The sequence below is a fragment of the Rosa rugosa genome, chromosome 1 (genome assembly GCF_958449725.1).
Source record: "Rosa rugosa chromosome 1, drRosRugo1.1, whole genome shotgun sequence".
In the NCBI taxonomy this organism is placed as follows: Eukaryota; Viridiplantae; Streptophyta; class Magnoliopsida; order Rosales; family Rosaceae; genus Rosa; species Rosa rugosa.
This window is the reverse complement of record NC_084820.1, coordinates 67,329,666-67,351,600: the sequence shown is the minus strand read 5'-3', so window position 1 is coordinate 67,351,600 and position 21,935 is coordinate 67,329,666. Positions and strand designations below refer to the sequence as shown.

Below are 21,935 nucleotides of genomic sequence, written 5' to 3'. Positions count from 1 at the left end.
GACTTGGGAGTTCGGATACAACAAAATTATAAATAACAAGTAGGAATATCTTATATTATGGTGTTTGGGCCTGGTTGGTTGTTTTTGGTACTATTGGGTATTCTGGTTGCTTCCATTGCAAATTAAAGTGTGTAGCCTTTACTTCAAAATCTATAGAATTCTCGCTCAAAAGGATAATGTGGAAGAGAGATCAATATAAGAAGTTTGGATTATCTCGTTGATTTGTGTGTCTTGTATAGTTGGTAAAATACGGGATGTGTGCATGGTATGCGAAAAATCTTTCAGGTCTCGCTGACGGGATAATTCAGACATTTCATGAGATAGTTCGTTGAAAAGTACAGCAAAATATTTTTAATTGAATGCATTGGTAAAAATCGTGTATAATATTTTTGGCTTCAAAGTACGGGAAATTTAACAAGTCTCTTTCAAAAATGAAGTACAGCAAAATATTAATTTGTATTCATTTTTGTTCAATAATATGTGTAAAATACAAAGAAAAAAAAAAGGTAAAAATCGTGTATAATATTTTTGGCTTCAAAGTACGGGAAATTTAACAAGTCTCTTTCAAAAATGTGATGTACATAAATATTTTTGAAAAAAAAAACATAAATATATGTTTTGTTCGAGTATAATACAAAAAATTACTAACTATGGTGTCTTGTGAATCTTAATTATCTTCCTAAGAGTTTACTCTCTCTGAATTTATATAATAAATCTATGAATTCATAATCACTCAACAACATTAAATATGGAGATTGAAGCGTGTAGAGCAGGTCTCTTACTTGGTATCCACCAAGGTTGGGCGGAAGTAGACATTGAAAGCGATTCTATCTTTTGGTTGCTGCCCTGCAAAGTGGTGAGGAGGATTTATCGGTGGTGGAACGTGTGTTGGATGATTGTAAAGCATATATGTCTGCTTTTCAATTAGTCAATATTCATCACATCTATAGAGAAGCAAATGGTGTAGCTGATAGATTAGCGCACCTTGCTAGTGTTGGCTTGATTGAAGATGTTTGGTTAGGGGAGACTCCTGCTATTATTCAGGACGTTCTCTACGAGGATTATTGTAATGTCTTTACTGTAGCTCGGGGTTCAGGTTTCATGTCCCCCCCTCCCCCCGATGCAAAATTTTACTAGTAATATAATAAATGGAACCGGGCGTGGGACTGAGCCTCCCGGCTGGGCTGGGTTCCAAACCCCTTTCAAAAAAAAAAAAACAAATCACTCAACAACAAAATTAAATAGAAGATATCCGAGTTTAGTTCGAATATGATACATTTTATCTGTATTTTGTGACCCTTGTAAACCTATTAATGAGATCCTGGCCCAAATGCCCAATGTCACCAATATGAATTAGATTTGGTAGATTATTTTGATTACTTCATTTCGATTACCAAATCCACAAGTCGATTAGGTTACTAAGAAAAAACATGAATTAGATTCTATGAGGAGTTTTTTTTTTTTTTTTTTTTTTTGAAAGGGGTTTGGAACCCAGCCTAGCTGGGAGGCTCAGCCCCACGCCCGGTTCCATTTATTAACTCATAATTTTGCATCGGGGGGGACATAAAACCAGAACCCCGAGCTACATAAGAAGAATGACAAATATCCTCATAGAGAACGTCCTGAATAATAACAGGAGTCTCCTCTAACCATACATTATCAAGCATACCCAAACTAGCAAGGTGCGCTAAACGATTTGCGACACCATTTGCTTCTCTATAGATGTGTCTAATACTAATAGATTGAAAGGCCGTCATGTAATCCTTACAATCTTCTAGTACCCGACCCACCTCAAAAACATGAATTAGACTCTATGCGGAGTTATACAGTAGGAGTATTACCGTCCATCTGAAATTTTTTTCTAGCATTAATTTGTTAGGAATCAATTAGAATTTTAACAGTGCTATGAGTATTGAGAGATCTACCATATCTAAATAATTCCATATGAAAATGCTTAATATATCAATAGATAGGGATGCGCTCGATAGAATCCACCATGCAAAGAGGTAAAGATAGAGTACTTGAAAGACCAAGTTCACTATATGTCTTGAAATTTTAATTCAAAACTGATCCATTGTCTAACTGGATGGAAGGAACACTTAAATAAAACCAAAGTTCTCTTGGAACAACCCTCCAAGATTGAGTTACTTCTCAATTTCATTAGCCATTGAATGATAAGTTTCAATTTCAAACTAATGGATCCGTTTTGCAATTACAAAGGGAGCTGAAGTGCTTCACCTTCATTTAAGGGGAAGACATAGAGCTTATATCTTTCCTTATGGCATAATTACAGAATCGGGATCCGGGACTATAAAGCATTTGTTATTAGAGAGATGTGTTCTAAAACGACCCCCTCCTTGTTTTGACAGATTCAATCAGTTAACAACTCTTTGCTTGGATAAAGTTACGGTTTCTAGAACTCTTCTGGCGAATATGTTTTCTGTTTGCTTGGTCCTCAAATGCTTGACCTTGAAAAGTTGTAGGGTGGGTTCACGTTTGGTTGTTGCTAGTAACCATTCACTTTCTCTGAAGGATTTGAAAGTGCTCAAGTGTCACACACTAAAAGAAGTAGCAATTTCTGCTGCAAATCTTGTCTCCTTAGAATTCGATGGAAATATGCTGAGGAGTTTCTCAATGGAAACTCCGCGTTTAGAAAGAATTTTCTTGTGTGCCAGATATATATGAATATATATTACCCTTTGAACTAACCGAATTCGCATTATGTGATTATGTCCCGGGCTTAAGACTCTTCATCTGCAGATTTGCAGAGGTGTGGTGAGTGAATATCTATGTCAAACGTATTCATGGAAAGTATTGTTATTTTGCATGACTTTGAACATCTATATGTTAACTTTTATGTGCAGGTACTACCTCAAAGGCTACCGACATTTGGAAACCTCAAGCTACTTGACTTGGATTCGTGGATATTTGACATTGGGATTTGGGAGCCTTCAAGCTTTTTTATAGCCACACCTCTTTTGGAAGAACTTCTATTAACGGTTAGTAACAAAAAAAATAACTGTTGTTCAAAAGAAAAACAACTGTTTCTCAGTGAAGATTGTTTTACTCACTTGCCACTAGCTATTTGTTATCATTCAACCAAAAATTGATTAACCAGCTATTATTGGTATTGTTGTAGGTATATTCATCCCATTATCAGAGAGAGATAATTGATCTTACTGAATTCTCGCATGATCACTTGAAAAAAGTAAAGATTCAAAGGTTCCATAGTAATTTTCACATGATAAAGTTGGCCATTTGTATTCTGAAATGTGCAACGAAGCTTGAGACGATGATAATTGATCCAATTGGAAAAGTCTATATGGGTGGTGGAGTGTGGTGGGAGGTTTATCGAGACACAAATGAAGATGAATATTCAGATGATGATGAATCTTTTGATGGAGATGGAGTTGGCGTTGTAGTTGGAAATGAAGATGGAGATAGAGATAGAGTTGGAGTTGTTGTTGGAAATGGAGATGGAGATGGATATTGACGCAGTCGGAAAAGATCACCTAGGTTTACAAGCAATAAACCTAAAACAAAGTTTCTAGAGTCCACCAGAGATAAAAGAGAATAATCTCAATTTGATTGATAATATGATAAAAGATAGTTCTGCAGCCTTTTAAGGTTGCATATATATGAGAAAAGAAACCCTAGGGCGACTAACAATGAAACCCTAAAGCCCACGGGTAAAAATAAAGTAAAACAAACTAGAAAACCGAAAGTTATTAAAAAACAGTAAATTGCATTTTTGAGGCCCTAAACGACCCCGAAAGCCCGAAAAAGCCCACATGTCGTGGCGTAGCGACGAGTTTTGTTCCTGGTGCGATTCCATTTCCGGAAAGCTATGGCACGTTCCAATCGGACACCAAGCTATGGCGTGGCTACTAGTAACTTTCGTTTTCCTCCTTTTGCACGATCAACCTGCTCTTCAAATTGGACTGTCATCCGTTCTGCATCAGATATGAAGATGGAGATGGATATGAAGATGGAGATGGAGATGGAGATGGGGATGAAAAGCAATCATATATATCTTGGGAAGAAAAGGGTAGGGCAATTGTTCATGAAAAGTTGAAGAAAGTGATGAGTAATGCTCGAATTAAAATTCTATGAAATTCTATGATGCACTTTCGCTCCTCACATATTTATCGGGAAGGAAATCAAGTAGTCGATGCCCTTGCAGGTTTTGGCACATCATCTTCTGGTATGACTTGGTGGGACACGCCTCCGGATTTTGTTCATTCACTTTATAATAGAGATAGGTATGGGCTTCCTAATTTTTGTTTTCGATAGTTTGGGTTTCACTTTTTGTATGAGAGGTTTTGGTGTTTGTCCCCCTCTTTTTTTTATCTTCTTCAATAAATAACCTCGTTCTTACGAGGGTTAAACCAAAAAAAAAAAAAAGTATGAATTTCTTGTTGTTTCATCTAACTAGGTAGCTATAATTGCAGGAGATTCATCTATATCTTACAACTCTTAACATGGTTTACTATGTTAAATATGTGGTATTAACTGATTATATTTTGCAATCGACCAATTGATTGATGTATTGGAATTCTCTCCTTCTCAAAGCAATATTAATTCTTTAGCCTCCTAGCTTGACTGGGTTCCTTACCTCATTAATTTAGAAAAATTCTTCTATGCACCGGCGGTGCAAGTAAACGAGCAGATACAGCAGATCTTAGCTGTTGATATTTATAGACATCAACTTTTTTTAATAATCAAAATATGTACTTGATGTCATCCAGCCCTCCATTCTTGTTAGTGCAAGTGCACGTCAATATACTAAATACTCTCTTCTTTATTTCAAAAAAAGAATGGTACAGCAAAACGATGGAAATGAATAATCAAATGTTAATATCATATGTACCTGTCACATCAATCTCTTTATATTTCAATTTGTTTTATTCTACAACAATTTATTGTCATGAGTCGAACTTTGAACCCCACACTTATAAAAGAAGACTCTCTCTATAGGCCATATATTTCTTACATTTTATTTTTTTGGTCTGAACCATTATTTCTTACATAAAAAAGGAGTTCTCGTCACATAATTAAGCAAAATGAATAATGAGTAGTCTCGTATAATATGAATTTCGATCCATAATACATTCAGAAATCAGTTAGTGCCTTAATTAGTGGTCATTTCCCTATGCACAATAATGCATGGATTGATATATCTGATTTCATTGGCATCCACTTGGTATATGGTTGCAGAAATAAGCAACTGTTTGCACTATGAATATATTCCTAACATCCTAAACCTATTCTAACATGTATTTGTATCAGATATGGATTGCAAAACCTGATGTACTTAGCTAGTAAGTAAGCTGAGTTGGATATGATTCAGATACTTCAAAATGCAGTTGAAATACTACAGATCTCTTTTATGGAACGGACTCTGATAATTTAGGAGTTATATATATATAGCGCACACACGTGTGTGTGTGGATCTTTTATATCATAATCACAAAAATCTCCTTAGAAAAGAGCACAGCAGAAGAGTACTATTGCTTTGTTCTTGAAATGGCTTCGTCAGGTCAGCATATTATTTGTGATATAATTGCGTCATGTTCTTGAAATGGCTTCATGTTTTCTTCTGTTTTTTTTTCTAATTTTCCTATGTGGTCAAAAATATGATCAATTTCTATTGTATATTGCAGTTCAAATTTACAAATGAAGGCCAATGGGTCAACGTTTAGTTAAGGCCAGTGTGTCAAATGGAGACCAATGGGTCAAAGTTTACGGTCAGGTTCAAGAGACATCAGAACACTCTAGCCCTATTACCCTGCCTACATATAATGGAAATGTTGGTTTCTTTCGCACCTCTTCTCGATCAAAATCTTTTGTTTGTCAAGAGGAATTAAAAATTTACTGGGCTGTTCTTATGTTGCAGGCTGCAAGTGAGAGTAATGATCGGATTAATGAGTTGCCGGATTGCATTCTCTTGTCCATTCTTTCATTGTTAACCCTAAAAGATGCAGTGACTACTAGCATGTTATGCCGTCGGTGGAGGAACTTGTGGAAGGACCTCTGGTTGATAAAGCGGAATCTTGAATTCGACATTCCAAACATTTTCGGAAGCCAATATGCGCAACTCATTGATATACATGAAGAAGACTATCGTTACTATGATTATCCAGGGCTGAAACGGTTTGAAAGACAACAATTCGTAAGCTGTGTGAATTCATTGTTGGGGTTGTACCTTGGCAATAAGGTGGACTCTTTCAAAGTAGCATTCTTTTTGGATGGAGAATCTACTAAAGATCTTGACAATTGGGTTCGTTTTGCAATTACAAAGGGTGCTCAAGTGCTTCACCTTCATTTGAGAGGAGGAATAGAGACAGTTTATCACTTTCCTTATTGGATTCTTACAGAATCGGATTCGTCAGTGCTAAAGCATTTGTCATTGGAGAAATGTGCTCTAAGTCCTCCTCCTAATTATTTTGACAGATTCAATGAGCTAAAAACTCTTTGGCTAGATAACGTTACCATCAATACAATTTTTATGGCACATCTGTTTTCTGTCTGCGTGACCCTCGAAAGCTTGACCTTAAAAAGTTGCTCGATGGGTTCTACTTTGGTTGTTGCTGGTGAACATCCTGGTGATCAATCACTTCGTCTGCAGGAGTTGAAACTGCTTCAATGTTACGAACTCGAACAAGTAGCGATTTCTGCAGTAAATCTCACCTCCTTAGAATTCGAGGGAAACTTTTTGAGGATCTATTACTTCGATACTCCGCGGTTAGAAAGTGTTTTTTTGTGTGCCAGAGCTAAATTTATACTGCCTCGTGAACTAACCATTTTCGCATCATTTCCTGAGCTTGAGACTCTCAATCTGCGCTTGTGGCATGGGGTGGTGAGTGAAGATTTAGTTCTAACGCATGCATGTTCATTAATGTTAGTATTCTATTGAGATGTAGATCGATAATTACTGTATATGTGCAGGCACTGCCCAGAAACATACCAACATTTGCAAACCTCAGGGTACTTGACTTGGATTCGTGGGTGTTCGACATCCGGAGCCTTGTGAAGCTTCTCATGGCTGTGCCTCTTTTGGAAGAACTTGTATTAACGGTTAGTGGAAAGAAAAAGGATCCAAAAATATATATACTTTCTGTCTTGAAAGAAAAAGCTGCCAATTGATTTCATTTCTTTGATTCTAGCTAACTATTATTTTGTAGGAGATACACAGACATAATACACGCACATACACATGCGTATCATTGAACCAATTATATATATGCTAGCTGTTTGGTGTTTTGTAGGTCTATGCATCCCACCTTCAACGAAAGATGAGGAATCTTTCTGGATTCTCACATGATCACTTGAAAAACGTCAAGTTTCAAAGGTTCCATAGTAATTCACACATGATAGAGTTGGCCATTTGTATTCTGGAAATTGCAACGAAGCTAGAGACAATGGTAATAGATCCTTTAGGAAAACTATATGTGGGTGGTGGAGTGTGGCGGGAAGTTTACCGAAATGAAAATGAAGATGAATATTCAGATGAAGATGAAGATATGTATGAAGATTATGATGGAGTTGAAGATACAGATGATAGTGAAGATGAAGATGAAGATGAAGAAGAAGAGGAAGACGAAGACGAAGACGATAATAATGATGAAGATGGAGAAAAATCAAATTCATCTTGGGAAGACAGGGGAAGGAAAATTGTTCAAGAAAAGCTGATTGAAGTAATGTCTGATGCTCGAATTATAATTCTATAATGGTCGATCGACGTAGTTGAAGCATTTCTTAGTAAGCCGGCCAATTCCTTTTTCTTGTTGGTTTCATTTAACCTTTTAGCTATAGTTGTGGTTTTAGCTGATCATCTGATGGATTTATCTTTCAATTGACGGAGTGAAATCTCTCATTCTTGAGGAGGGTGGAGCTAAACCAAAGCAAGATTAATAAAGGAGTGAAATTCTCTCATTCTCTCACACCATATTTATTTAGTGAAAATTAAAGATCACTAGAGTATCAATCTAATGATACTTTCCTTGCTGATGTAGACTTTGATCTACTGAACGCAGATGTAATGCTGTCTGTTTAAATATTAAGTACTTGTAATTCAAGAGAATTTAGACTTCCAAATTGGATGTTCCAACACTATTTTGAGCGGATAGGGAAGAAAAGTAAAAGATACCGATTTAACATCTGGAATTCTAGATGTTGAAATCAGACATCGGGTAAGAGAACTTGCAATTTTTCAAGGTGTGAGTCCTCAAAACAAAACCAATGGCAAAACCTAGTTAATTTGCTACCACATATATACAGATTAGTATTTGAACTTCAACATTAATCAAATGCTATACAAAGATAGACTGCTCTCATATCTATTATTGTTGATATTGCTGCTGTTCCTTAACTACAAATCATTCTAAAACAGACCCCTTCATAATGTGCCGATGTCACGTACCCCCCTTCATTTCTTGCCGAAGCCTTCTTCGTTGAGGCCATGGTCTCCATGTACAAATTGCACGAAGATCGATGTTTTGGATTTAAAAATCTTTTCTGGTGCAAAACAATTGTCGATGCCATTGAGGACGATTACGTCAATGGTGAGATGAGACTAGCCAGAGAGTGGGGAAGAAATCGCGTGAAAGAGCGAAACAAAATGTATAATTCTACTGAGTTTCATATTTTAAAGTTGTATACTAAAAATATGCGAGTGTTTTGTGTCCTAGGGACCTAGACCGTTTTAAAATCACATTTCACATATTGCAACTAGACTAAAATGTCATTTTTGTTACATCAACAACACCTTTAATTAAGGAGGCCTCCGAGCAGTACGTACGGAGCGACCTCGAGAGTGCGAAACCTAGGGTTTAGTTGGCGGCGGCGATCGTGTGGTATCCAAACCAGGGCGACGGCGAGAAGATGGAGACATCCTTGGTCGGCGTCGTCGGGTGTTCTGGGATTTTGTTCGACGGCCCATTTTGAGGCGGTACGGCTCCGAGTTGCGGCTGCTTTCGGCTGTGGCGGCGGTGAGGATGTGGTGTTTTCGTTCCCAGGGTGACAGGCTCCGGTAGCGGCGGCTAAAGGCTGTGACGGTGAGAGTGTTGGATTAAGACTTCGGGTTCGACAGGCGGTGTGTTCCGCGCTTGGATTCTTGGAGGAGTTCAACAGAGGTGAACTTGAGGAGGCTGCTTGCAGCTGCTCCATAGCAACAAAACCATGCAAAACTTTCGCATTATGTTACTACTTTATGAGAACAGGTAGAACAACTAGCTGAAGAGAGAACATCGGAAGGCTTACCAAGGGTTTCCAAGGCTGTTTTGGGTGACTATTCAGACAAGATCGAAGCCATGCTTCGAAATTAGCTGCTCCGTTGCCTAATTTGCAAGAACACCACGAGTCCCTTGCAAGAATTTTGGTCAAAGCAAAGTCTTCTGAAACAGGAGACAATCAGGGTCCCCTTTCTCCTGGTCTAAGGAGGACATTTGTGCCCAACTCAAATATCCAAGATGGAACTCGTGATCGAGACTCTTGGTGCAGATTCGTCGTCGCCTGTCAAGCTTGACGCCGCAGCCCAAGTGCACATTGAAAAGCATAGAAGACTTCAGGAGGATTTGACTGATGAAATGGTTGGATTGGCAAGGCAACTCAAAGAGACTAGTCTCATGATGAGCCACTCCGTGCAAAACAGTGAAACACTGAAAAACTACTTGACTCTACAGAGGAGGCTGTTGAAAGGAGCTTAGCAAGCACTGGTCACGCGCCACTGCACGGGCATGATATATACTCAAAGACCTCCAAGACTTCGTGTTTCACATGGCTTTTGATGTTTCTAATGACATGGATATTCATCATGGTGGCCGGTACTTTTAATTCGTGTCACTTAGAGTATGTGTATCCTTAGGTAGGAAGATGAAGACAGAGACTTCTTCTTTCGCCCAATTCCTATGTATAACGACCTTTTTTGCAAATGAAATTAAAATTACAGACCTGGTTGCTGTTATACATCTGCCGATAATATTATAACTCAATGATGTTGTAGGTAACAGACCAAAGTACTCAGCGAACCAACGAGAGATAAAGAATTTTTTTTTTTTTTTTTTTAATGAATGAGGGATTAGGCGATATTAATTAGTTCCTCGGAGGCAAACGATGTAGGGATTCCATGGATCATTTAAAAAGAGTTTGAATCCAGGGATTCCAAAGTCATTCATACGAGATAGTTTGCCATTTGCATTCTACAAAATACGACTAAACTCGAGATAATGGTAATTCCAAAGTCATTCATACCTGCAAAATCTATATATCTACGCAGTGGAGAGAAATTGACACAAACACACCGAAATTTATCTCTGAAAGGAAAGCGCAGGGTTGTCCAAGAAAAACTCAAGGACGTGAAAACTGAAGCTCAAGTTATAATTCTGTAATGGATCATGTAGATCCATAATTTTTTGTCTTGATTAATGCATTCATCTAGATTTGAGGGTTATAAAACTGTCAAAAGTCTATTACACATGTTTACTATGCGTTTGGCTGTTACACTTGACTTTGTTATGATATTGGATGATTTCTTCGTATTCTTATTTAGGCTCAATCAAAGTAATTCAAGAAATTTAGGATCGAGGTTTGATCTTATTGACTGTGCAGCAAGTCCTTACATTCTAAGCTCTAAGCTCTGGATAAATGTAATGGGAACATTGTAGGAATACAAGTAATTGTAATGCAGATTTCACCACTGGGAATAAAAAGGAAAGAAGAAAACCAAAAATGAACTACATCTTCAAATTACTCTCCGAGTACTATGATACAAAACTTCTTGTTATTCCTACTACTTTCTGCCAACGAAAAATAAAATGGCACGAAAGCAGGGACAATGAGTTGGTTTGCATTATATATATATATGGGCTTAAGCAGTGACACTGCAGGGTTTTAGCTTTTTATCAAGTTAACTGGATCAATTCTTGAGAAAATTACAGAGGTGAAATTTTTAACGAGTCATATATAAAACCACCAGTAGACTAATCTCCTTGAACACATCCATGCTAAGACTTCATAGCACATCATGATTGTCATGTGGAGTTGAGGGTGAGTGTTTCGCATTGGCAGGACCAAATAGCAACTCCAAGCAGAAGTTAGGGCCACATATTGATCTTCCTTTCTTCCCAATTTTATCCAAATCCCGAACAGTGAGCTGTAATTAAGCAATCATAAATCAACAACCTGTAACTTTTTTATGTACATTTTATGAATCTTCATGTTTCCTGGTGTTTTCAGGAAAGAAGAGAATACCTGTAGCAAGCTGTTCTTAATGAAAGCGGTGTTGAAGCAAGCGTAGAAGAGACGCCCACCATTCATTTTTTGATAGAATATGACACGCACATCTCCGGTTACCTTTCCAAGCAATGCGATAAACGGACTTAGAAACAGACATTTCAGAACATCATTGAGACAAGTTTCTCTACTCAGTAACCATTATCAACTTACCTTTACAGGCTTATCAAAGTAATATTCAAGACAGGCCTTCTGGTATAGTATGGAACTTTCTGTATCCATTTGAACAACAACACGAGGTTCATCTGAATCTGATTTCTTCTCTTCTTCATCACCTTCAATGAAAGAAATATAATAGCGCGGACTGCTTGTTCTCGAATACCCTTTCTTGATTTGTTTGCAAGAACTCCTGGAAACTTCTATTGATGGACGATAAATCTGACCCGGAATCTATTGACATGGGTAGGAAATTTTCTCTTAAGTAGATTGAACGGAATACTTAAGATGGCTAAGAATTTTTTGGCGTGGCCACAGCTAGATTCCTATGCTAGCTATTCAGAATATATAAAACAGTATACCTCTTGCAACTCAGAGACCACAAAGAAGATCTTATCAATGTTAAGAGTGTCATAGAATCGGATTCTTCGCAATTCTCTGCTACACATTTGAGGTAAGTTGACTTCAGGAGGTTCATCATCGACATCCGAAGGGAAAGAGAGACAATTTTCCCAGTACCCTACGTAACGACGTTGGCTTGGTATTGAGACCTGTTTATAGGCATGGCAATGCGGTTGTTAAGAAATACTGAAATTAAGCAACTGATTGTATACGTAGAGACTCTAACTTTATCACTAAATAATGATAAGTGAAAATGGTTTGTTTCTCAGAACGAGAATGTGACTCTAATTTGTATTATACCTAATGTGACTTACTCCTTCATTATTGGTGGTCCGTCTATGAGCATAGAGTTGAAGTGCTTCTTCTCCTGACATCCCACAGTAGACTAGATACGCGCATACCATTAAGCCTGTTCGACCTTTGCCTGCCTACGGCCAAATCATAGTGAAGAACACAAACATTGTATGATTGTAAGTACATTATTACTGGTAGTTAATAGTTTATCTAACAAATTAATGCTATTGGAACAAACGACAAAGATATTGTTGAGAAAAAGATGGCTTTTACCGGATAATTGGTACTCGAGTTGACCAAACATATATCTATTCATTTATCAAGAGCAGGAGAGTGTTTCTTGTTATTCATCCAGAAGCAAGCAATCGATTACCAAACTCGAACAGTTGTTTGGTGCATAAAACAAGGGGAAGCTCCTTTTGAACTTTTTTTTTTTTTTTTAGTATGCTGTGATTATTGAATTGGACAATGGAATTAGCTAGATAGGTCATATACTCATATAAGTTACTTTTGATAATTAATTGATTGTCACACATTACTACCCAAATTGTGGAAACTTCAGAATATTGCAACTTGACTAAAAAGATATATATATATATATATATATATATATAGAGAGAGAGAGAGAGAGAGACCACATCCAGATTGAGGTACGTTGTAAAACATTTCAGGTTTTTTTTTTTTTTTTTTTTTTGACAGTATGCTTACCATGCAGTGTATAACAGCTATGTTTTCTGGGTCACTCTTGATCCATGATTGCACGCTTTCGCAGAAAAGCTTGACCATTTCAAGAGGTGGAACATGGTTATCGTCAAAAGGATACCTCTCCACTCGGCCATAGAAATGCGATGGATCATAATGTTGTTCAATGCAGAGGTTATAGATCTGGAAAAACAAACCATCCCATTCATAAACAGCACTCTACGAATAAAAATCACAAGAACAAATCATCAAAAGGTCATTAATGTAATTAATTTACGGACCAATACCTTGTAATGTTCTGGATGCCTCATATCAAGCACAGACTTAACCTGCCAGAGAGGATTTCGATACATTGCACGCATTCGCTCCGCGGGGAACGACATTGCCAATATGCGGTCGGTGATGTAAGACATGTCAAGATCATAGCCAGCAACAAGCATTCGCCTCCGTTGCTTGGACACCAAGTTACGGATGTAAAAGCTATTACTTAGGCAATTAATCAGCTGGTGTTGTAAGGTTAGGCTTTCAAGTTTTCCTGGCGCCGGCATGGCTTCTTCCTTTGTTAACTTCATTCCCATTTTTGATTGAGGATGGTACAATGGTGCCTGATCAAAGATCATGAAGAACTCTGAAGATTCAATTAACAACAAAAATCTATAATCTGAACTGCATAACACTTATTTTGAACCCGGGGTTTCTAGAAGGATGGTGTATGTAATGTATACCTGCAGAGCTGAACATCAATTGAGATTTTGATGATTTGGGTGAAAGGGATTGGATTTGGAAGCAAATTCTAGGGCAAAATAGAATGAAACCCCCAATTCAAAATTTGGGGGGAGAAACCCTAGAATTAGCTGGGAGAAAGAAACAATGTTTTGGGTCAGGGTGGCCAGGAGGTGTAGAAGGTGATGACCTCCATTACCGTTAGTTGGGAAAGGAGAGAGGGGCATAGAAACCTGATTGCGATTGAGAAATCAGTGCTAAATTTGGGTTTCTAGGCTCCCAAATTTGGAGGAAAATTGTTGTGTCAAGATAAAAAATAATAATCAGAGGAAATTTGGCCGAGAACTTAAATAAGGTGTGCTTTGTGAAACATAATTTTGTTGAAATGAGGGCTTGGTGCGGCTACCCTCCAGCCTTGATTAATGAAACTGCCGAATACAAGGGGGGGGGGGACATTGAGCCTAAACCCCTGATTACAATAAGCATCTAGAGCACGTCCTAAAATAATATCAGAAAACTCTAATTATTGGCTACTCTATTTGCTTTGACAAAGCGGTGACATAACGGAAAGATAACTCGATTACAGCGAAGCATAAATGCCAAAATCACAGCTTTCCTACTATGTTGCCGCCGGAAAATAAATCCGACGACACTTAGTTTCATTCTGCCACTAGGAGGCTGCGACCATTTAACCAAGGATCGTCGCCTCACTACGTCAGACAAGGCACTTAGAGTGCACACACAGGCATTTAGCCCGACTAACCCTACAAGATTCATGTAGGGACTTATTACACGCCAATAGCGAGACATACCTAAACAACTAATGAAAATAAGACTAAAAACATAAAATAACCAACTAGCCCAGGCCAGGCCCAAACAGAGAGCCCAGGCCCAGACCTCGACCCAGGACAGAGGAAGAACACGGGCCGCCAGCCAAACCTGGCCCAACCCCACCACGCCCACGCCCACTGCCGCCAGACCCCTCACTACGCCGCCCCTCTGCAATTGCCGGACCGCCATGAACCTACCGCCATCCCAGTCGCTCCATGGGTAAGCACTGTCCCAACCAAACAAAGCCCGTCCCAGATCGGATCCATGAGATCCAATCCAGATCGTTGGGATTGGCGGGAACCTGGGGGTTGGGGGATTGTCCTGGCCTAATTGAAATTAACTGAAGTTCTTATAGGCTGTGCTTGGCTGGTGTTGTGGTTAGTTGGGTTCGAGAATACTACTAGTAGAAGCCTAATAAAACGTTTTGTAAAATACACTCGAAGCTACTCGATCATGGTGCATATTTTACAACCCATTTCTGTCCATTTTCCTCACATGTGGGATTAGCCCTAGCTACGCCCAACATGCATCCATATATATAGTGAATGATCTCAATAGATGGAAGACTAATATTTTGAGAGAACTTTTCGATCCGTATATCGAACCCCAACAAAATAGGACCAATTTGTCGCTTCGAGTTAGTGGAAAAGTGACAGCAATGTATCTTTATAATTTCCCATGATTGATAATCAACTTAATTAACAATACTAGCACTGCTAGTATGTGTATGAGGCGATAGGCCACCAACTCCGAAGATATTGGCAACAATTGGAACCTCTTCTTTGATAATGTGCCTTCATTCTTGATTAGGTTTCAAAAACAATGCATGCATGCATACTGATCATAATGTGGACGAGCATTCTAGATTTGAAATCAAGATTGTGTTCCTATGGTTGACGTAATTACGTAAACTTGGGATAGAATGAATTTTATCTCTGAGTTATTGGATGCACTGCGATGAGTAGTGTGATAAGGTTTAAGGAGTAATTACTTATTTTGTATTGCTCATGTTTTATTTTTATTTTCTTTTCATTCATCATAGCTTCAAAAACTTATGTAATAAACAACTTCTTGACTTGAAAATTGATGTAGAAGTCTAGATAGAATTGGATGCCCAGGCTGTATCTTATTTCATCCATGTTAGGTTGCGCTGCCATGTCAACCCATACATTTCATGCATCATCAGCTAGTCGCTATTGATTTTCATGAAGCCATTGTCATTCAATTATCACTTCTTTCAACAGAAGTAGTCATATATAATATATATGCTTCAGGCCAATCACACTTTTTATGCACAGTTGAGCTATATAGTTGAAACTGCAGAATCTACTCGTGCCTACGAGAATTATTAACTAATATAGATGCATCCAAAATTATTTTACATCTTTGTACATTGATTCTCATTGTGACGGGCTGGGAAAATTTAACAAAATCTATCTCCCGATAATTTCTATCATTTTTAGTGTGCAATTTTGAATACTTGAACGGTTGATTCTTTTTTTTTTTTTTGTCTTAGGTTTCGCCTTTCCTAATGAAACCCTAGGAATGTTTCATTATGGTCTGGATTGCACTTTTCTCCTCTTATCCTTTTCTTAGACCCGATCATAATAATTCTCAAAAAAAAAAAAGACCCGATCATAATAAAAAACAAAAAAAAACGACAAAGGGCAATGCTTGATATATGAGCATTAGTTGATTTATTGACCGATATATATTGGGGTAAGTAAAAATTATTTTGAAAGTAAGTAAATTCGTGGCAGCCAGAGACGGATTCAAGGAGGGGCGATATTAGGCACTTGCCCAACCTGAATTTTTGAGTTAATTTGCTTTGGATTATATAGGTTGGGAATAGTTAAGGTGTGTAAACATGCATGATGGAATGTATTCCTAGAATGAAATAAAACTAATCTAAGCTCTAAAGTCTTCTGGTGATACTATTACTAGAGTGGAGATTCTGTGGTGGATCAAGGCTACTGCAGGGTAAACAAATTAGATGTTGAGAATTTCAGGAATGGGAGGGATTAATTGGGTCTGGTGTTGTAATAAGATAAGAAACAGTGAGGGTTTTTGGTGTCAATAAGGACTCGAGGGTTTATGCAGAATCTTTAATGGGTTCAAACTCGTAACAGAAAGAAAAAGAAAGAAAAGCTAAAGATTCATCATAATCATTCCCCCTCAACTGGGGCTGTAGCTTATAAAATATAGGACTTGGACCAAGTCCACACAAAAGGAGAAGCAGCCATGTGTCTCTCAGGACCACAACATTAAGGGCTGTTCTAAGTCTACTGCAATTGTAAATAAAGTAGGATTAAGAGGGGATTAACAGAAGTGGTCCTAACAATCTTGGCCATGGTGAAGTCTGCAAGCTGAGGCCTGGGGTCTTCAAATTGCTGTTGATATGTGCAAATTAAAATTCTGGAGGTGGAATCCGAGTCTTACACTCTCATGAATCTTGTTCAAAGCAATGATGTGGATCTGCATCCATTAGGGACTTAATTAATGTGTTAGTCAACTGCAAATGAGCTACTTTGATTCTTGTTCTATCAAGCACATGCAATTAATACTCATCGTGAAAGGAAAATGGTTACAGATATTTTGGCTAAGCGAAGTTTATATTGAGCAAGATCTTGGAGTTTTGCAGATTGCATACGAACCCTGCATGTCTTTGTCAATCATGCTTTGATTGATGACATTGATGGCCTAGTGAGGCCGCGGAGTAGATTTTCTTCTTTTATCTGGGATTAATCCCCAATTTATCCAAGAAAAAAGAAAAAGGAAAAATATTTGCCGAAATTGAAGCGAGTAGTGACTAGTGACAAAGACTTACACTGGAGTTAACGGTGTACTCTTACCGTGTCGTTTATTGTTTATCCACATGCTACTGTTGTCTGTTTTTGCCTACAAGGCTACAACAGAAAGAAACGAATTTGACATCATTGCTTACATGTTATTAGGCTAAATGACACAACGTCGCAGAAACAAAACCAACCTTGTTATGTCCGAACTGACTTCGGAAAAGACGCCCGTATATTACAAGACCATTTAATAGTAGTGTCGCTAGCTTCAAGTTGTACACGCAAACATCCAGTGTCGAATTATGGATTGATAGTTGTAGATCATCATATTTCAACATTTGACAACGGTTTTGGAATTATTATTCGAGTGTGTTTGTTTAATGTTGGGTTAGTTGCTTGTAATCGAAGATAACGTGTTTAATGAATTATTTGAAAGAAATTAAAGTTTATTATAAAGCTACTTTATTGCAGCGAAAAATGGATTCTTAGAGGAATATGCTATCTTAATAGAAAACAATTGAATTTTACATGATCATGAGTAATAGACCAAATTTTCAGAACTCTACAACATGCTCTGAAAATGCGGCCCAAATAATTTTACAGTCCTAAACGAACAAGACTTTATTGACTAACAATGGAGTGGGACTAAAATGCGAAATAAGAAGCATCAATACAAGAGTAATAGTGCTTTTATATATTTACTCAAGATGATCATGCGGCCTAAGTGACATGAACAATGCAGCATACTGCAAGAGCTTACGATCAGCGCCTCCATTTTGTTCGGGGGTCACTACAGGAATCACAGGACCTCTAGTCCTCAGCCTGTAGCGGCGCCAAGCGAATTGTATATTTACAGCAGCCCATGTTCGCCAATTGGAAGAGTAGTATCTTGCAGTTCTCTTAAGCCTCTCATTTGCAAATTTGTACCGGAAGTGGTCTGTAATGTATCTGAGGTCGCTTGCATTGAGGCCGAACGCTTCTGTTGATTCAATGCAAGAAAATGTGGCGGATGAGGCGGGAAGGCGGTCTATGAAGGGCCGGCGTAGGCACCAGGAGAGCAGCTCATCGCCTAGAAACCCACCGGGTTCAAGCACATTGGTTCCCACCATGCCTTTACTTAGGCCTTGGCTACGCTTTATGCGTCCACGCACAATGAATAGCATCTTTGGCACAGGGTCTCCTTCTCTAATTATCTGTTCAATTTAGATCATATTGTCATTGAATTTGTTTTTCTAATGTCATCAAAACGGTATTGACAAAATCCTTGCACAGATGAATTCAGTACCTTTTCATCTCTAGAAAAGACCAGAGGCCTAACGCGATCACATATGTTGTCAAGAATCAGATCATCCAAGTTGTGGAACAGAGGTACCTACAAAATTCAATAGGACATGTTGTGAATGATCCAGATATACAATTATGAATATCTCATATGCTATTTGGTATTACCTTCTTTATGAGGTCTATGCATAAGTGGCGTTTGATTTCTCTTCGAAGACCTTCAGGCAAGTCTTTGATCAAATCCATCTCATCTTCTCCCCCCATTGTCGCCCATCTATGGCGTTCATAATGCCTGACTCTTCGTCGCAAAGCAGATGGCAACTGCCTTCTTCTCATCCACCATTCCATGTCTCTGCACCTCAGCTGCATTTTCCTCTTCTTTGCCATAACCGCGTGCAGAAATACCTTAATTCACAAGCAATGATAAGTCCTGATAGCCAGAGTTAGCCTCAACATACTTCGCATCCAAACAAATACTCACCTGAATGTTCCCAATAAGCAAAGTGAAGAGCAGTAATCCACTGAGCACAATGCATATACTGAAAATCACTTCTAGCCAGTGACTTGTTGGTTCAAGATCATTGCCAAAGGTGCTGTAATTGTTCCAGAGTAAAAGGGTCTCAATTAGATTAACTCTTTAACTAGTTGAAGCAAAGTTATCCAATGAATATGGTTTGTCATACAAGATACCTGAGAGTCATTAAGCCCCAAAATATAGGATAAAGGATCTTTATAGCCAGCGAGTTGCTAGATATGACAGGAAGAGCCCACTGATAGATGCCGTAGTTGAATGTTCCATTAACATCCAAGCAGGAAGGCTTTCTCAACACATTTGTCACATTGTTACCACATGGAGTTGCTTCCATGGAATCCGGTATCAGAGATTGGTAACAAACTTCCTGTGAGCATGACAAAGAGAGATTGCAATTCCCACCCAATTCACACTGTTGCTTTAGGCAGGAAGCCACTCGCTGTATAGCAAGTACATACCAGCATCCCCCAGCAACCTGTAAAACATGATCACCATTCAAGTCATACAAAGCGTACAATTTGTGTTGTATAGGTAGAACAATTATGAGGTAGAGGAGTTACATGTGAGGCAATGAAGTAGGCGATGAGGTTGAGGGCAAAACCCCACCAAATGGTGCCGAAAATGTACCCTGTGACCTTTGCCATTCTTCTCATCAAGCAGATGCTATGGTAGACTTTTGGGAGGAATTGGAATAAAAATATTACTAGAAGAATTGTCATTATCACTTTAATCTTCTCTTCCCTGATCAATTTTGGAAGAACAAGCCAGAACACAGCCTGCAATTACACAGAAACAGAGTTCAATTTTCAGCAAATACCTACAGAATGCAAATCGATAGCTAACAAGCGCGAAACAACTCAATAATCTGCCTGTAAAATGTAACTAGATGCACGAAACGTAAGTCTTTCAAAGACATTGAATTAGAGACACCACTTTTCACTGTTGAATATTCCTACATTAATCATCAAGAAACAAACATTTATGACCACGCTTTAACCCAAAGAGAATTACAAATCCATCTGGTCCCAAATTAACAGCTGTGCCTATATTTCACTTCACATTCTATTCATCACGTGAATACACCTACTATAAATAGGTGCAGAAATTTTGTTCTTTCTCCTTTATGTCCCAAAAACAAAAAAAATTCATTCATACGTATATGATTGCTTGGGCAAGTGGTAAACTATAAAGTTAAATAGTAAAATAGTTACAGAGGGGGAATAAGTGTAATTTCGAACTTTCAAAAAAAATCAAAGGCAGCCATACTCTGACTGACTCGACAGGTACTATTCTCTGACTCACCTGAGGAACCGGAAGAATAACGAAGGCGTCGAACCAGAAGCCCTTGAGGGACCGAACATAGTGCGACGCTATCGCACGGGCGTCCCACACGAGCTTCCCGCAGCCGACCACCAGCGACTCCCTAGAAACGTACGCCAGGCGGAACTGAAGCCACAGGTGGCAAAGGTGGACGGCGTCCACGCACGTGCGGAGCACCGTGACGATTGCCGCAAGGCCGCCGTCCATGTAGAGGCAGGGAGTCCCACCGCGCCCGATGGAGAGGGCGTAGAAGAAGAGCGGGTCGATGGCGAGGGCCATCCCACGCGCCAGGAGGAAGGCGCGGTTCCACCTCTGCACGCGCTTGGTGCGCGGGTCGAGGACCTCGCCGAAGGGGCCCACCGGGAGGCGGTTGCGGCGGAGACCCTTCTTGAGGTCGCTCCGGGATTGGATAGGGACTAGGGAAGACCCCGCCGAGGCCTCCCATTGGGGCTGGTGGGCGCCGTCGCAGCTGGTCGAGTGGAAGACCGGAACTCCGACCTGAGTGCACGCGTAGCACTCGACCACCGAGGTCGAGAGTGAGATTGGGTTGTCTTCCACAAAGTTGTCGCTGTCGCTGGGACCGCCGCCGCTCTGTGAGTTCTGCCGGCGGTGGAATACCGTCCACCTGAATATATATATATATATATGTGTAACACAGTTAGAGCAGATATAATCATGCACGTAAAATATTGTTAGTTTCAAAATTTAATTAAGAGGATTCAGTTAGCTTAGCTTAACTACTCCTCGGTGCTGGTCAATTCACCGGAAGCGTCTACAGAAGAAGAGACCAGCACTTCGGAAAGCCCGTCCTCGAATTTTAATTAAAAGAGATACGATAAATGAGTAGAGGACATGAAACCTTGGGAGGGAGAAGTTGGAGGACATGGTGATGGTGAGAAGGAAGAGAGGTTAACCATATATAGGAACTTAGTATATAATAAGAAGGAAGGAGACGGAGGAAGAAATGAAAGGAGGGAGAGGAGGAAGATGATAATTATAGTAGGGGTGGGGGGAAGGGGTGGTTCAATTTGTCATTAGGGTAATTGGCGAGTGTGTCAGCTAGCACATGAAGAGAGGAAGAGTTTATTGAACATATACGGAAGCAAGGGAACGTGGTCGTCGTCGTGGTGGTGGGGTGGCTAAGCTGGCCTTTTTCCCCAGCAAGTCTGGGGTCCACGACTGACCGCTCCATGTCACCGCCGATATCTTTTTCATAGTAGTATAGGACCACCCTGCCTCATCTTACCAGACTTCAGATTCTCACACCGATAACAAAATTACAGTAAAAAATATTCCACTTTCACGATTAGATGAAATCACAGCATGCATGTCTCATAAGTTCTCAACGTTGAAACTATTAGTCAGAATGATGTTGTGTAAGTGCATGTAAGAGTGTGTAATCAATGCCAGAATCTTATATGCTGTTTTAGTGTTTTACAGAACCCTAGCAGAACTCGGATTATTAATTTATTTTTATTGGGATGAGGAAGCAATCCACAGTTATATAAGCGAGTTAGTAACGCACTCATTCAGTCAGTATACGGAATGAGGTCCACGAGGGTATATATCCTAGTAAAATTAAATATATCATCCGTTGCAGACACACA

At 39.1% G+C, this 21,935-nt stretch overlaps 2 protein-coding genes across 3 annotated transcripts; both read right to left on the bottom strand.

The window, feature by feature from the left end:
- Positions 1 to 10,703: 10,703 nt before the first annotated feature.
- On the bottom strand, positions 10,704 to 13,790 carry LOC133745787 (phosphatidylinositol 3,4,5-trisphosphate 3-phosphatase and protein-tyrosine-phosphatase PTEN1-like). Of its 2 annotated transcripts, none has more exons than XM_062173918.1 (8): positions 13,572 to 13,790; positions 13,134 to 13,474; positions 12,853 to 13,029; positions 12,165 to 12,278; positions 11,811 to 11,999; positions 11,446 to 11,682; positions 11,251 to 11,352; positions 10,704 to 11,152 (listed from the first exon to the last, which is right to left on the bottom strand). In XM_062173918.1, the coding sequence occupies exons 1-8, from the start codon at positions 13,585 to 13,587 to the stop codon at positions 11,012 to 11,014; spliced, it is 1,317 nt and encodes a 438-aa protein (XP_062029902.1). In that variant the 5' UTR covers positions 13,588 to 13,790; the 3' UTR covers positions 10,704 to 11,011. The 2 variants fall into 2 exon arrangements, with proteins under 2 accessions (XP_062029902.1, XP_062029911.1); XM_062173927.1 differs by having other exon boundaries at positions 13,134 to 13,451.
- Positions 13,791 to 17,677: 3,887 nt separating this feature from the next.
- LOC133726319 (cyclic nucleotide-gated ion channel 2) lies at positions 17,678 to 21,344 on the bottom strand. Its single transcript, XM_062153847.1, has 8 exons — positions 21,188 to 21,344; positions 20,311 to 20,953; positions 19,569 to 19,784; positions 19,167 to 19,483; positions 18,958 to 19,069; positions 18,645 to 18,881; positions 18,481 to 18,567; positions 17,678 to 18,388 (listed from the first exon to the last, which is right to left on the bottom strand). Exons 1-8 carry the CDS (start codon positions 21,211 to 21,213, stop codon positions 17,894 to 17,896), a joined length of 2,133 nt encoding a protein of 710 aa, XP_062009831.1. The 5' UTR covers positions 21,214 to 21,344; the 3' UTR covers positions 17,678 to 17,893.
- Between the last annotated feature and the right edge of the window lie 591 nt (positions 21,345 to 21,935).

Excerpts from the sequence above, each read along its gene's own strand:
- LOC133726319 (XM_062153847.1), bottom strand. The coding sequence starts at position 21,213 with ATGTCCTCCAACTTCTCCCTCCCAAG. Across the intron at positions 20,954-21,187 it reads TCCAACTTCTCCCTCCCAAG|GTGGACGGTATTCCACCGCC; the intron begins GTTTCATGTCCT and ends ATATATATTCAG. Across the intron at positions 18,568-18,644 it reads GCATAGACCTCATAAAGAAG|GTACCTCTGTTCCACAACTT; the intron begins GTAATACCAAAT and ends TGAATTTTGTAG.
- LOC133745787 (XM_062173918.1), bottom strand. Across the intron at positions 12,279-12,852 it reads TAGCTGTTATACACTGCATG|GCAGGCAAAGGTCGAACAGG; the intron begins GTAAGCATACTG and ends ATTTGGCCGTAG. Across the intron at positions 11,683-11,810 it reads TGGTCTCTGAGTTGCAAGAG|ATTCCGGGTCAGATTTATCG; the intron begins GTATACTGTTTT and ends CCATGTCAATAG.